Here is a 14,381-nt window from a genome sequence, read left to right as displayed (position 1 = left end):
GTTGGTTGTTACCACTCTCTAAATGAAGTCAGCTCCATGTACCCACCCCAGCTGTGGTACCCCAGGGTGTCCCTGCTCGATTTCTCTATTACCATTAATCTACAAACCATTAATTCTGCTGTACCCAACCATGGTAGGGAGCACCCTCAGAGTAAACACACTGTGAAAGGACAGTATAAGGGAATATTATTTTCCCCTCTCTTTGGTTACAAACCCCACTCAGGATTAATGTATGATTAACAAGGGTTAGTGTAAAACATTCTGTTCCACCCAACAGATGTTCAGGCTGTAGCCCACAAACTTGAGCCTACTCAGATCCCAAGCACAGACTTAATCCATCTGCCCAATACACAAAGCATCCAATCAAACCAACTTCTTGTCCACTGACCACTTTATTGCCTTGTACAAAAACCACTTAAGTAGTTGCCACAGCAGCTGCCTGGGTTCTCTGCACTGAGACTCTGGTGTGGGTCTTAGCCAGATGATCAGTGAACTCCTGGATTAAAACAAAAAAACAGCATTTAGTTTCTGTAAACCACTGTGGTGCCTTCTCAGCATCATAACTTTTCAACAAGCTGTGTACACTGGGGTGGGATTTTCAGTTACAGTTCTGTTACTTAATTATTTCACTTATTTCTTTCTTATTGAACCATGAAGTACTATTTAAGTGCAAACTTATCAGACTATCAGGACAACGTGAGCTGGGAACTGAAGGAAGCGTTGCATGTGTACCTGGTAAGGAGACTTGGTGAAAACAGTCTCTTTCCAGAGGTCAGGAGTCAAGTAACTGTACGTCTTGGAGATGGCATCGAAGGTGGCCTTAGCTATGTAAAGAAGTTAAATATTGCACATCACTGTTACAGAAATGAACTCCTGTACCCATTTACACATCTCCAGAAGTGTAGAATTTCAGAGGAAACAGAGAGACCATAAGAAGATCTCTCTGTTATACTCTTAAAATTCACTTTCCTTTCTCTCTCCATTTACGACAATTACACTACTTCAAGCAAGTGCAACCGCGCAGATTGGGAGATTGGGAGCTTTCCATCTGCCATGGACTTAACAACACCGCAGCACTATTTTCCCTTCCAGTAAAACAACACATGCACAACTACAACGCAATAACCTCACACTTACCAAAGTTGCCAAGTGTGGCAGTACAGCCCCGGGCTGAGGTATAACAGTCATCGATTCCAGCCATCATCAGCAGCTTCTTGGGAACAGGGGCAGACACGATGCCTGTACCACGAGGCGCCGGGATCAGACGCACCAGGACGGATCCGCACCGCCCAGTAACCTATGAGCACAGCAGGTTCCAGCTTCCACAGCACACACCACGGCGTGACTCACAGGCAATGCACAGCAGGTTGTTCTTACCTTGCAAGGCACGGTGTGAGGCTTGCCGATCTTGTTCCCCCAGTAGCCTCGTCTCACTGGTACGATGGATAATTTAGCCAAAATGATTGCCCCACGAATCGCAGTGGCAACTTCTTTAGAGCATTTAACACCAAGACCAACATGGCCGTTGTAGTCTCCAATGGCAACAAAAGCCTAAAATTGAAGGAAAGTTTTCAGCCAAGGCTTTGTCATGCAGGAACACTCTCTCAGCAGAACATAATCCAGCAGGATCTCACCACAGATAACCAGAAGCATATGATCACAGCTACAGTACACTACAACTAAGCAGTTGTTAAAGCAGCTCCTATAACTTATAAAGTTACGAAGCTTAGTAAGGTGCTGCACGGGCTGCCGGAGAGGTTGTGGATGCCCCATCCCTGGAGGTGTTCAAGGCCAGACTGTATGGGGCCCTGGGCAGCCTGGTGTATTATTAAATGTGCAGGTTGGTGGCCATTGTTGCAGAAGAGAATTGGAGCTTGATGATACTTGAGGTCCCTTCCAACCTGGGTCATTCTGGGATTCATTATGTCTGAGAAGTGCACTTCTCCCCTTACAGTTTTGCCTCCCAGATCAAAAGTAACAAAAGAAAACTGGGTTTTAGATTTCTGATGCAACCACAACTATCACAATCCGAATAATGTTCAAGAAAAAATCCTCAGAAGAGATTACCTTAAACCTGGTACGCTGACCAGCACGCGTCTGTTTCTGGACAGGCATGATCTTCAACACCTCATCTTTCAGAGAAGACCCCAGGAAGAAATCAATGATCTCTGACTCCTACAAGATTCAGCCATTTAATCACATTTCTAAGCCACACTTCTAAGCTGCAATCTCCACACAAAACAAAACACACAAGTCTCACTGCTGTTCTCTGCAAATGAGTCCAGAGTCAACTAAATAACAACACGGCTCAACTTGAGTGTTCTAAATAACAAATGCAGCAACTGATGCCAATTTCACAGTTCAGACCGAGACCCTGCTGCACACTGCTCACCAGCTCTGAGCACCCACAGAACCTCACCTTGATGGGAAGGGAGAAGAGGTAGATCTCTTCCAGAGACTTGATCTTCATATCCTTGACCAGGCGACCAAGTTTGGTGACAGGAATCCACTAAGGAAGAAACAAGTAAACGACAATGGGCTTGCAGCATCTTCTAGGGGAATAGGGACTATAGAAAACACCACGGGTCAGCCCAACATAACGCTCCCCGCCCTACAGACTCCACTCACTTCCTTATCCTCTGCTTTGCCTCCACGGGCCCCGCGGCCTCTCCCTCGGCCCCTACCACGGCCGCGCCCGCGGCCCCGCAGCCCGGTTCCGAAGCCGCCGCGGAAGCCTCCTCGGGCGGCTCCTGCCCCTCCTGCAGCACCGGCGTCGTCCGCCATTTGCTATACAGAAAGAGAGGTACATTAGCCAAAACACCGCCACCATCAACTAGAGAGAACTACGCGGCACGACCACAAAGCCCGGCCGGGACCCATCCGGCGAGGCACGGCCGGCCCCACACCGCAGGCGGCTCGGATGGGAGCGGATAGAGCGGAGGTCGCAAACGGCCGCCACCCCACAGCCACCAGCACTTACGTGTTCGTAGAGTAGAAGGCCGCCACTTGCCGCCGTCCGTTATTTATACTCAGAAAGTTCTCGCGAGAACACCTCTGTGTGGTGCCAACCCGGCGCGCTGAATTCATAATAAACTACAGCGCGGAGGGGGCGCTAACAGCTTAATTATACAGGGTGCGGGGCGGGAGGGCCAGCTGGAAGCTGTGCGCATGCACCACCTCTACGCATGCGTAGTCTCATGCTATAAAGGCGCGCACACGTGGGACTGCAGTCTGATAAGTAAGGAGGTTGGTGAGTTGGGGTGCCTTATGTGCGGTAGATGGGTTTGGTTTGTTTGCTTCTTCGGTTTTCTTCTCTTAGTTGTGTTTAGAGATTTTAAGCCTTTGCTGGGGTTGCGTTTGCGTTGTAAGCTGTGCTGGTAGGAGGTGGGTACAGAAAGAAGACTGTTGGTGTGAGGGCTGGGAAGCAGCCTTTGGCACAGTCTGAAAATCACCTGCGGTCTCCTGTGGCCTCCGGTGAGATAACCGTGCCGACAGCATAGGGAACATCAAAGCTTATTGCCCACGATGACGGTGTGTGGGGAGTGAAACCCATGTTCCCATAATTTCAGTGAGGGGCCCTGGGGGTGGCTGAGTGTGAGGGCGGTGTGTGAGTGCTGTGCGTTTCCCCGCAGGTGTAACAGCCCGGCTAGGACCCTTCATGTGAAGATAAGACAAAAAGCGTCTTTGTGAGAAGGCCGGAGGATTTACAGTCGGAATACTTCAAAGCTCTGCAGAACGGTTATAAAAGAATGATTATATGAATGGAGCTGAGTGCTTTCAATAAAAATTTACTTAAACACTTACTCGAGTCCTGCTACTTGTATTTTTGTACAGTCCGCGAACTCTGGGGTTTGAAGGGTGTGGGTGTAGTGCTGGAACATAACTCGGACGAGTGGGAAGCCGTTCCCAGCCGCCTTCCGTTCCATAACGGCAGCGGTTTGTTCAGACGGAAGCGGTTCCGTGCCTTGCGCTTCTTTCTCCCACGTGATGCGCAGAGAGGGTGCTTCCTGTGTTGGTTGTGCGTTATTCACGTGCGCCGGAAATCCAACTCCCGCAGCCGGAAGTCCCGCCCTCGAAACCCGGAAGGGGCCTGCACGCGGGGCGCAGGGTGCCATGGCCACGGCGGCGGGCAGCGTGGTGCGCTTCAAGAGCAAGTGAGCGGGGCTGGGGCTGGGCTGTGCGGCCGTAACGTTCGCCTCCGGGAGCGGCCGAGATGCGCTGTCTTCGCTTTAACAATCTGTCCATGCGTTTCCCTTTCTTCCTCTCTCAGTTATGCTGTGTCGAGGAAAATCGAGCCGTTCTACAAAGGAGGGCGAGTGCAGGTAGTGGTCGCCTACGGCTGGTGTCTCTAGAAGGGGCTGGGGAGCGCCCTGCTTCCTGCTGGGCCACCCCCACTGCCTACTCTTAGCTCTCCATCCTCTATTTTCTAGGTAAGCCGGGATGGGAAGTTCATGTTCTGCCCCTGTGGGACCAAGTTGAACGTGATCGATGTCGAGACGGGAGCTCTGCTGCACAGCCTTGAGCAGGTGAGGGAACACTGAAGCGTTTCCCGCGGCTCTCAGGCCTTGTAACTGATGTGTTTTGAAGCTTTTGGGAGTGGGAATAGAGAGGTCTGAGAACTGCAACCCTGGCTGGTGTTTGCATTGTTCATCACTGTATGCGTGGTGCTGGGTATGCATGGGTCAGTAGGAGCTGTGGCAAAGTAAGGCTTGAGAGCACTCTGAAGCAGTGCACGGATGATTAACTATGTTTTTATCATTTTTCAAGGATGACCAAGAGGACATCACTTCATTTGTTCTCAGCCCTGATGATGAGGTATGTGTATGGCTGTGTTTGCTGTGTGTTTTTCTTTCCTGGGCCTCCTGGTAAGTCCAGTGAAGTCTGAGGAGTGTTCTGCCATGAATGTCCCTGGGAAACTCTGTGGAGTCTGTTATCTCTTCTGGGCTCGAGTCAGATGTAGGAATTACTGTTGATTTTTTTTTACTGTAATTAGCCACAAAGATGCATCCAGGGACAGGAATACATTTTACTCTATTCTGTATATATGCAGAAACTCTATTAGTTGATGTTTCATTTAAATCCTGATTTTTTTCTAGCTGCTTGCCAGCATCCATGCATATGCTGAAGCACTGCAGGTCAGAGCTTCTGGGAGAGGTTTCCTGTTGTTTCTGATGTTTGTCTCTCAGTTTTGAGGAGGTCTTTGTGAATGCTTGTTATGCATTCGGTGCGTTTCCTGATACGTTTTGGGACAAGTATCATTCTTATGAATGAATGTTGAGATACTGAGGTTCAAGAACATCATAGCAATGGATATTTATGTTGTTTGTGTATTGTCACTGTTGAAAGTGGCTGATTTTGCTTTCCTTTGCCTTGCTTTTCTATAGATTCTTGTGACAGGAAGCCGAGCCCTGCTGCTGAAACAGTGGAATTGGCGAGAGAACAAGTGTGTGCGCACGTGGAAGGCAGTGCACATAGCACCAGTGGCCACCATGGTCTTTGACTCTACTTCAACACTGTTAGCCACAGGTACGATCCTATTTCAGCCTAACTTAATGCAGCACGAGGTGGTGAGCTCTCTGTTACATACATCATCATAAGAGGCTTTATATGTATGTAAATTGTCTTATTGAGAGAGTTTTTCCAGTATTCTAAAATATTTTTAGTAAAGTGCTGGTAAATATTAGGGATTTATGAGACAGCGTGGCATAGTTAATCTGAATGTGCAGTTAAGGCTCCTTGAAGATGGAAGACAAGCATGAACTCTAATGTGTCAGTTGCACTTGAAGTTTATTTTCTGTGGACAGTCAGATTTTATAAGTGTGAAGTACTCATGAACTTCTCTTGGTGTGGATGGCTGTTCCTGGATTCATTTTTCTTTCTGCTGCGTTTGTTACTCATTAAATTTTACAGCTGTTGCAGTGTTGGACCTCCTTTCTTCATTCTGGCATGCTCTTCTTTTCTAAGGTGGCTGTGACAGCACCATTAAGATCTGGGATATGGACAAGCAGTATTGCACACACAACCTGAAAGGATCTTCAGGAGTTGTACAGTAAGGATGAGCCCTGTTTTTCAGTCACTTAATGTGATGCCTGCATGCTGGGATTGATGTGAATTGTCAAATTCTTTGTGTACAATGCATTTCTATTTATATATTGGTCTAATGCAAAGAAGGTGCCAGGCAGCTTATTCCTACTCCATTCAGATGTTTCTCCTCTCTAGCCTCGTTGAGTTCCACCCTGATATCTCCCGTCTGCAACTCTTCTCCTCTTCAATGGACTACAAAATCAGGATTTGGGATCTGAATTCCAGCAAGTGTGTGGCTGTGCTGGATGGCCACTTCAGTGCTGTCACCTCCCTGGCATTCACTGCAGATGGAAACACGTTCATTAGGTAAAAAAAAAAAAATAGAAAAAAGCAGAAGCTTAGCTTTTTCATTAACTCTGGCTCTTGGTAGAGATTGGGTGTTTGAGTGAAGTTTGGGTGGGGTAGTTTGTCCTGTGGGGGTAAGAACTGCTAAAGTATTCAGTCTCAGCTTGACAATGCATTGTGGACTTCTTCAGAGAAATGTTGAACCCACAACTCCAAATTTGAGTTCAGAGATTGAGTTGAATGTTTTTTAATGCTGATTTATCTTGTAGTTCTGGCCGTGATAAAATCTGCATGGTGTGGAACCTGAAAACCAGAGAAAGTAAACGAACTGTCCCTATCTATGAGGTGAAATTGCATTTCTTTTATTCCTTTGAGATTCTCTGTTGTCTTTGTAGGTTTGTGTATATAATGTATGGGTACCTACATGTGTGTAAATAAAATGTGGATTTTTATATATTGTGATGTGACACTTCTCTATGTGTATTTTCCCAAGGCCTCAAAACTCTGTCTGAAGCTGTTTGTTATCTCTGTACTTGCTTGATGTAGCTGTGCCTGGGCAATCTGTAGAAATGTATGCCACCTATGCCTCACTTCTGGAGAAGGAAAGAGAGACAGTTGCTAGAAAACTTTCTTCTTGCTTTGTGTCTGCCAGCCTTTCCTAGGCACCTGTGTAGTGTAGTCTGGGGCACTGAAGCATGGTTTGTGTGCTTTTGGCACTAATGAGCTGTTAACACAGCTGCTTGCTGCAACAGGACTCTAACCCTTTGTGCTAAGCTGGTGTTTGGCCAACTCCTTTGTAGAGCGTGGAAGCTGCCATCTTGCTGCCTGAACGAGGAGATTTCTCTCAGCTGGGTGTGAAGAAACAAGGGCTGCATTTTCTCACGGCTGGCAGCAAAGGTGAGCATCCTGTCGTGTTGCTGCTGGAGTTGGAGGCTAAGGAAGAACTGTGCTTAAGGTGCTACGTTGCTGTTGTTCCTGGGATACGTGGTTTGTGTGGCAGGAGTGTTGGGCTGAACTCTTGGGGGATGGAGACCAAAGCCTTCTCTTGATTTCCTTCAGTGATAGCAGATGAGGAAGAATTATCAGGCCTTAAGGCTGTGTGGCTTTCACTTGTACACAGTGCCAAGGTTTGCTTTATATTCCTTGTACAATCACTGTCTACAACAGTGGCTCTGACATAATTTATATTATTTGCTAGGGGTCCTGAAAATCTGGGAAGTTGCTACAGCTGCTTGTGTGTACACCCAGCCTGTGCCTTTTGAGCCTGTGGAGTCAGAGGAGGAGGCCAGTGAGCACAGCCTGACCCACTGCATGCTTGTGCCTGAGAGAAATGAGATAGTTACAGTGTCTGTGGAGCACAACATTGTTTTATATGATGCTCAAACTCTTCAGCTCAGGAAGCAGGTAACAACCCTCAGCCTTTCTTTTCCTTTTATCAGTATTTTAGGCTCAGCTTTGCTTCTAGTGAAAAGTCTGTTCTTGAAATAACAAGCTTTGTTATTGAAAGTTTGTTCCTGAACTGTTCCTTGGTTACAAGCCAGGAAGTCAGATCCACTGTTGGAGTTGGAGGGATATTACACAAATAATACCGAATGGAAAGCGGAACAGCCTCAGACAAAAATCCCTTCTGTATTCCAGCTTATGTCTAATAAGATCAGAATTAAGTGAAAGAAAATGGGAATGCAGCCTCCCTGAGAATGGTGCCATTTGGTGCTTCACTCTGTTTGACTTTTTCTGTTCTGCCATCCTCAGCTTGCGGGTTACAATGATGAGGTTCTGGATGTGAAGTTCCTCGGGCCTGGTGATTCTCACATTGTTGTGGCTACCAACAGCCCTCAACTGAAAGTGTTTGAACTGTCAACATCACACTGCCAGATCCTCTATGGCCACTCAGGTGTGTGTGAGTGTGTGTGGTCAGCTCTGCTGGAGATGGGTAGAAGATGTGGAAGCAGTTCTTTATCCCGCTTTTCTCACAACTTTTATGTGGGGACTGGAGTCACTGGGCTCTGTCTGGAGTAGCATCACAACTTATTTTGGTGGTTTGTTTGTTTGTATTTTGGGGGGGATTTTGTGGGGTATTTTTCTGTACACTCCTGACTTTGCAAATGCTGCTTTATCTTTATCCAGGTCTATCAGTTCAGTCTTTCTCACTAACTGAAATCAGTTTAGTTTGGAGTTGAGGGTGTAGGTATGGGAGTGCTTGCTCTGATTGCTGTTTTGTGGCTGCAGTGACAGACCTGCACCAATGCCATATGCCACCTGTCACTTCATAAGGAGTGCAGATATGTTCCTGAGTCTCTCAAACCCAGCCCTAATCACTGAGCTGTGGACTTCATACTAATTAATACATTTCTGTTGTCTGATTTCAGTATTCCTTTGCATCCAGCTGTTTTTATTTCCTCTGTTTAGAAACGATTCTTGCTTTGGATGTCTTCAGGAAAGGCCTGATGTTTGTAAGCTGTGCTAAGGTGCGTAGGCATTCTTCACTGAATGAAAGTGTTCATTGCTATTGATCTTTGTGGATAGAGTTGTTATATTCCAGTATGGCAGAAAGGGCTTTTGTTAAGATGGCAGTTATGACTGCTACATCCCTAAAATACAAGAGTCTTCCATTATGCCTTTTAAATGTTGCTCCCTTGCTCTGATGAAAGCAGGCAAAGATACAGGCTTAAAAGTCACTGAATAGCCAGGCTTACAGATGTAGTAAATGTGTGGAAGTCTGATCACTGTCTGTTCTTTGCCATTACAGGACAAAAGCATTCGAGTGTGGCGGATGAATAAAGATGGCAGGGTGGTCTGTGTGGCCCAAGGGTTGGGTCATGCTCATGGGGTAGGCGCTGTCTCTTGCTCAAGGTAATAAAAGTCAAACAAAGTTTTACCTTTGCGGGCATGAGTCATGGCTGCTGCACAGGTCCTCAGTGAATGTTTTGGTGAATGTCTGCTTCTGAATAACATTGTTTGTCGTGTTTGAATCCAGCTTGTCAGGGTGCTCTGAATTGAAGGCAGAATGTTTGTGGTTTTCTTTCTTGAATGCACATTTGTCTATAAGCTGTGAAGCTTGCATTTCTTTGTCAGTCTACCCTCTGTTTGGCTTAAAGAGCAGCAGCTGCTTAATTTGCCAGATAATCCTCAAGTAATTTGGAGAGACTGACTGGAGAATGGAGGGAGTGTCCCTATGAAGGTGCTTGCTTAAATTGCGTATCTGTTTATCAGCTCTTCTACTTTGTGCTGCCTAGCAGTCTGGAGGCCTAGCTTGTTCAAAAGTTGCCACATACCTTAGTGTGCAAATGAAGAAAGCTAGCAGTGTTTTGGCTAACGGCTGAATGGATGGAGGTTATCCCAGGGGCTTAAGTAAGATGAAAGACAACTTTCAAAAGCACTCATGCTCTGTTTAATGTCACAGCAGAGTGACTGTGTGGATTCCGATTGAGGCCTTGTCTCAGTGCGGTGAAAACCACTGCTCTGCTTTCTTATGCTTGGCGTGATTTTTTTTCTCTCTTCTTTCAGGTTGAAAGAAAGCTTTATAGTGACCAGCAGCCAGGACTGCACAATAAAAGTGTGGAATATCCCAGAGTCTCTCACTTCCAAAGGAAAAGCAGCCTTGATCTCCAGTCCAGAAACCCTTCATGCACAAGTGACTGAGAGAGGTCATGACAAGGTGAAGTTCCACCTGATGCGAGAGCATATTTTTAGTACTTAAATGCTCTCCTGTTTTATACCCTGCAATTCCTGGCTCTCTGACAGCAAAAGCAGACTTAAACTGCTTTGCTCTCTGTTTCTTTGACTTTTGCAGGACATAAACAGCGTGGCAGTTTCTCCAAACGACAAGCTCATTGCCACGGGCTCACAGGACCGGCTGGCCAAGCTGTGGTCTTGTTCTGATTGCTCTTTGCTGGGTGTCTTCACTGGACATAAGCGTGGAATCTGGTGTGTGCAGTTCTCTCCAGTGGATCAGATTTTGGCCACCTCTTCAGCAGATGGAACCCTAAAGCTTTGGGGTCTTCAGGACTTCAGTTGTTTGAAGGTAATGACAGCTCAGATTGCTCCTTGCTCTAGGCAACTCTTGCATGCTACACAGATTGATTTATTTTATACATACATATACTTTTTTTTTAATATACCTATCTGGGCTTTGGTAGTAAACATTATTCCCTTGAAAGAGGATCTTCTTTGAAAACCTGGCAACAGCTGTAATACTTTGAAGCTGCTTTCTTGTTTTCCAGACCTTTGAAGGTCATGATGCCTCTGTACTGAAAATCATTTTTGTAAGCCGAGGAACACAGCTGCTCAGTGGGTAAGTGCCTACACAAGAAGCCAGAATTATTCAGAAAACATAGCTGGTATGAGCAGCAAGATTGTGCAGTGAATTTAGTTTTAAAGAGACTGATAGGAGAGTGCCATCTTTATGTCGTGTGGCAGAGATGTGTCTTGTTTTCCTCTCCAGTTACACTATGTTTCCAGTTAGCTCCACTGATGTTGCTGGGTTAGTGACATACACCACAGGGCAGAGCTCAGGATGCATTTCACCTTACTGCTTTTGGTGATGCAAGAGCAGCCAGGACTAAACTCTTACTGTTAGCTGCAGAAGGTTTGTTCTCCAGCTAGAAGCAGGAAAGAATGCAGTTTATCTCCTGAATTGCCCTTTCTTACAGAAAGGCTGAAATGTAACAGACCAGAAACGCCAGGAGAGCATATGAAGAAGTGTAGGTAGTAGGGCATTCCAAGATGGCATCACCCCAGGGGATGCCAGTACTACCAGGAACAAGTTGAAATTCTTTAGATCTCTTAAGATGTTTGGTTAATTCTGCTCATATTTGGTAGGTACTGGAATGAGTTTATTCAGTATTTTGGGTGGGGTAGAGCAAGAATGGTCTATCCAGTGATTTCCTGAGATTGTGTTTTTGTTTTGCTTTTTTTTCCTCTTCCAAAAGTGGTTCTGATGGTCTCTTAAAACTCTGGACAATTAAAACGAATGAGTGTGTAAAAACATTAGATGGCCATGAAGATAAAATCTGGGGTCTTCACTCTAACAAGCAAGATGACATGGTTGTGACAGCATCCAGCGACTCCTCCATCACACTGTGGAAGGTACAGTGCAGGGTCTTTGTGTCTCTTTTCTGGGTTAGTGATCAGAATGCATTTGCAGCGTTCAGTATCTCAGTGATTTCTTCCTCACTGTTCCAGCATGATACATGTTGTCCTCATTTTATGCACCTTGCAATTACATCAGTAAGACATATCTCGGATATTTTTTGTTTCGTTTGGTTTGGGGTTTTTTGACCACATTGAATTTCTCCAGTTGATGCCTTAAAAGGAACAGGAGTTGGTCTTTAAGTGGCCTTCCCAGCACTGGTCTTCTAGAGAGAGCTTGGAGGGAATTGAGTTGTTGGATTTAACATGTAAATTACTTGACCTGGAGATCTTGCTGCAGAAAATGATTTTCTCATCACTCAGTGACTCTTTCACCTGAATTAAAACAAGGTATGACGAAGTTATATTCTGGTTTTATAGGATGTCACTGAAATTGAACAGGAGGAGGCACAAGCTAAACGGGAGGAGCAGATTATGAAGTAAGTTGATTGTGGGTAGTAGTGGGCCATGAAAGGTGCCTTATGTCTGGTTAAAATCTCCACACTTAGAGCCATTGAACTCCCCCTGATTTGAAGGCTGTCCTGTAGAGGTTTAGATGCTGCCATGGCACCAGAGGCTTTTCTGCTTCATAGAAGTTTAATTGCTGCAAATCCTTGCTATAATATTGTCAGCTTGGTGATGGATTGGTGCTCCTAAGATAAAGCATGTCAAACCCCTGAAACCTGCTTTCATTTTGTCCAACTTCAGCCAGCATTGAGTAATTCAAGAATCCCTTGAACATGCCTAGGGTGTAATTACCTCCACAGTGAGGGCACTGAACCATTCAGTGGCATGCACTGTTCACTCCATGGCATTAAACCTCTGCACACCATTATTGCCAAATCAGCTACTTTCTGTACTGAATGCCAAATACTTGGTCTCATACTCCTGACTGCTTTGTTTTCCAGAGAACAAGAGCTTTCTAACCTGCTTCATGAGAAAAGGTACCTCAAAGCATTAGGTTTGGCAATCTCTCTGGATCGTCCGCACACAGTGTTGATGGTCGTTAAGGGTGAGTTCACTCTGTACTCTGAAGGTTTTTTTTCTGCCCTCTCTGCTTTTCATCTCTTCCAGATAGATGCTGACTGAAGTCAGACACAGGCTACAGTTTGAAGTTTTTAATAACTAAAGTTAAAGTAAATTATGAAAGTCAAATTATCTGAAAGCTTCTATTTTACCCTTTTCCAATAACTGCTAAAGGTTTGGAACTGTCACAAGGGAGGGTATTTTTTTACAGAATCTGCAGTGTAGGAGGGAGGCATGGGTCTTGTTCTTGAAATATATATATATATATATATATTTTAATTTCCCTAATCCTTAATTTCTTCTTTTTAGCCATCCTCAAGGAGAGCGATGGGCGAAAGCGCCTGGAAGAGAACATTGCTCGGTTGCGGAAGGATCAGAAAGGTTTGTTACTGCGTGGTTTCAGAGCTAAGACCTTTCAGATTTGGGGCTTATTTTCTGAAGTGAAATTAAAGCTGATCTCTGAGACAAGAGAGATGGTTTTTTTTGCCCAACCAATGTGCACAGATGTCCTTCTTCCCTAGAGGCGGTGTTAACGTTCTTGGTGACATGGAATACGAACTCTCGAAACTGCCATGAGGCTCAAGCTGTCATTGAAACCCTCCTGAAGCATGAAGCACCAGACAACCTCCTGCAGTACTCAGGCATTAAATCTGCTGTGGAGTCCCTGCTGCCTTACACTGGTGAGCAGTGCTGCAGAAGCAGTTGGGCAGTGGGCAGGTTAACAGCCCAGAGCTGTTGGGAGGTGCCTGCAATGATGTGCTGTGGAAATTGATTGTATCCAATCTCAGCTGCCTTCTGCTTATGTGAGATCTGAACTCTCTTCCTGTTTTGTGCTCTGTGTGCACAGAGAGGTTGTGGATCTTCCAACCCTGGAAGGATTCAGGGCCAGGTTGGATGAGGCTTTGAACAGTCTGGTCTAGGGGAAGGTGTCCCTGCCTGTGGCAGTGCTGTTGGAAGTAGATGAGCTCTGAAGTCCCTTCCAACTCACACCATTCTAAGATCCTGGTGTTGTGTGATGTAGTGCCTTGTGGCCTCTCTTTGTTGGCTTGGACTGAGAGTTTTTCCACAGGTTGTACCTCTGCGAGGTCTCCTCTCATGTTGTGAATGCTCCATCTGCTCTCTTCTAAACAGAAGAGAGGTTTTCTGTACCCGTTTCTGGTAGACTTCTCCCCTTGTGACACCAACCATCAGTTTTCTTTCTTTGCAGAGCGCCACTTTCAGAGGCTGAGCCGCTTGCTGCAGGCCTCCATGTTCGTTGACTTCATGTGGCAAAACATGAAGCTGGCTGACGTGTCACATCAGGAGGATGTGATTTTGTGACTCTTCCCTCACCAGCTGCTGCGTCCTGACAGGAGCCCGAACTGCTTTCCCACCACACAGCGCCTGGAATACTTTGTATTTTATAATATCTTTTTTTTTTTTTTTAATTAAATTGAATTTCTAAAACAAGACCATTGTTTGGTCTCCTTGGGATTTAATGAAAGGAAGGATTTGTTCCTTTGGGCAAGTTGTGCCTTCCCTTTGTATTTTCACAGCCTGGATTTTGAGGCCTGGGCAATAGGAGTGCTCAGTTCGGAGGGAAGGCAGAATCTGGCTGTGAGTGAGCTGTCTTTACAGTGATTGTAAAGGCTTGGAGTTGGGAGATACAACTGGCCACACTGTGTATCTTGGTTTAGCTAGGAGGTGTGCATAGATCAGTGTTGTCTGAGCACTGAATATTCTGTGTACCTGGGCAAAATGTAGGCTGGGCCAAGGCAGGTCTGTCAGCTTTCCTGCCCCAAATGCAGCACTTGACAGGCACATGGGTGTGATTTTAATTCTCCAACAAGCAAGTCTTTGGAGTACGAAAACTACAC

At 45.8% G+C, this 14,381-nt stretch overlaps 2 protein-coding genes, 1 long non-coding RNA gene and 2 other non-coding genes across 7 annotated transcripts; 3 read left to right on the top strand and 2 right to left on the bottom strand.

Annotated features, from left to right (window-relative positions):
• Positions 1-373: 373 nt before the first annotated feature.
• RPS2 (ribosomal protein S2) lies at positions 374-2,787 on the bottom strand. The gene is made up of 7 exons (XM_042827840.1): positions 2,629-2,787; positions 2,420-2,509; positions 2,068-2,175; positions 1,378-1,551; positions 1,138-1,297; positions 733-824; positions 374-496 (listed from the first exon to the last, which is right to left on the bottom strand). The coding sequence occupies exons 1-7, from the start codon at positions 2,782-2,784 to the stop codon at positions 416-418; spliced, it is 861 nt and encodes a 286-aa protein (XP_042683774.1). The 5' UTR covers positions 2,785-2,787; the 3' UTR covers positions 374-415.
• On the bottom strand, positions 898-1,035 carry LOC122165406. Its single transcript, XR_006170466.1, has one exon. It is a non-coding gene; the product is annotated as a small nucleolar RNA SNORA64/SNORA10 family (small nucleolar RNA).
• A 412-nt stretch (positions 2,788-3,199) lies between the features above and the next one.
• LOC122165255 lies at positions 3,200-3,803 on the top strand. The gene is made up of 2 exons (XR_006170430.1): positions 3,200-3,246; positions 3,633-3,803. It is a non-coding gene; the product is annotated as an uncharacterized LOC122165255 (long non-coding RNA).
• On the top strand, positions 3,437-3,565 carry LOC122165408. The gene has a single exon (XR_006170468.1). It is a non-coding gene; the product is annotated as a small nucleolar RNA ACA64 (small nucleolar RNA).
• A 273-nt stretch (positions 3,804-4,076) lies between the features above and the next one.
• On the top strand, positions 4,077-13,934 carry TBL3 (transducin beta like 3). Of its 3 annotated transcripts, XM_042828221.1 has the most exons (22): positions 4,077-4,154; positions 4,271-4,322; positions 4,431-4,526; positions 4,768-4,815; positions 5,385-5,526; positions 5,965-6,049; positions 6,220-6,390; positions 6,639-6,714; positions 7,170-7,266; positions 7,568-7,773; positions 8,122-8,263; positions 8,779-8,837; positions 9,119-9,222; positions 9,877-10,027; positions 10,163-10,393; positions 10,593-10,663; positions 11,301-11,457; positions 11,881-11,939; positions 12,408-12,511; positions 12,835-12,906; positions 13,047-13,205; positions 13,733-13,934. In XM_042828221.1, the coding sequence occupies exons 1-22, from the start codon at positions 4,114-4,116 to the stop codon at positions 13,843-13,845; spliced, it is 2,436 nt and encodes an 811-aa protein (XP_042684155.1). In that variant the 5' UTR covers positions 4,077-4,113; the 3' UTR covers positions 13,846-13,934. The 3 variants fall into 3 exon arrangements, with proteins under 3 accessions (XP_042684155.1, XP_042684156.1, XP_042684157.1); XM_042828222.1 differs by lacking the exon at positions 13,733-13,934 and having other exon boundaries at positions 13,049-13,196; XM_042828223.1 differs by lacking the exons at positions 4,077-4,154; positions 4,271-4,322; positions 4,431-4,526; positions 4,768-4,815; positions 5,385-5,526 and having other exon boundaries at positions 5,963-6,049; positions 6,203-6,390.
• The last annotated feature ends 447 nt before the right edge of the window (positions 13,935-14,381 follow it).

This window comes from Centrocercus urophasianus, unplaced genomic scaffold, assembly GCF_019232065.1.
Source record: "Centrocercus urophasianus isolate 14NV4802_14NV808 unplaced genomic scaffold, USGS_Curo_1.0 seq_29, whole genome shotgun sequence".
Lineage (NCBI taxonomy): Eukaryota > Metazoa > Chordata > Aves > Galliformes > Phasianidae > Centrocercus > Centrocercus urophasianus.
Note: the sequence above shows the minus strand (reverse complement) of the source record. Positions and strands in the feature narration are given on the sequence as shown.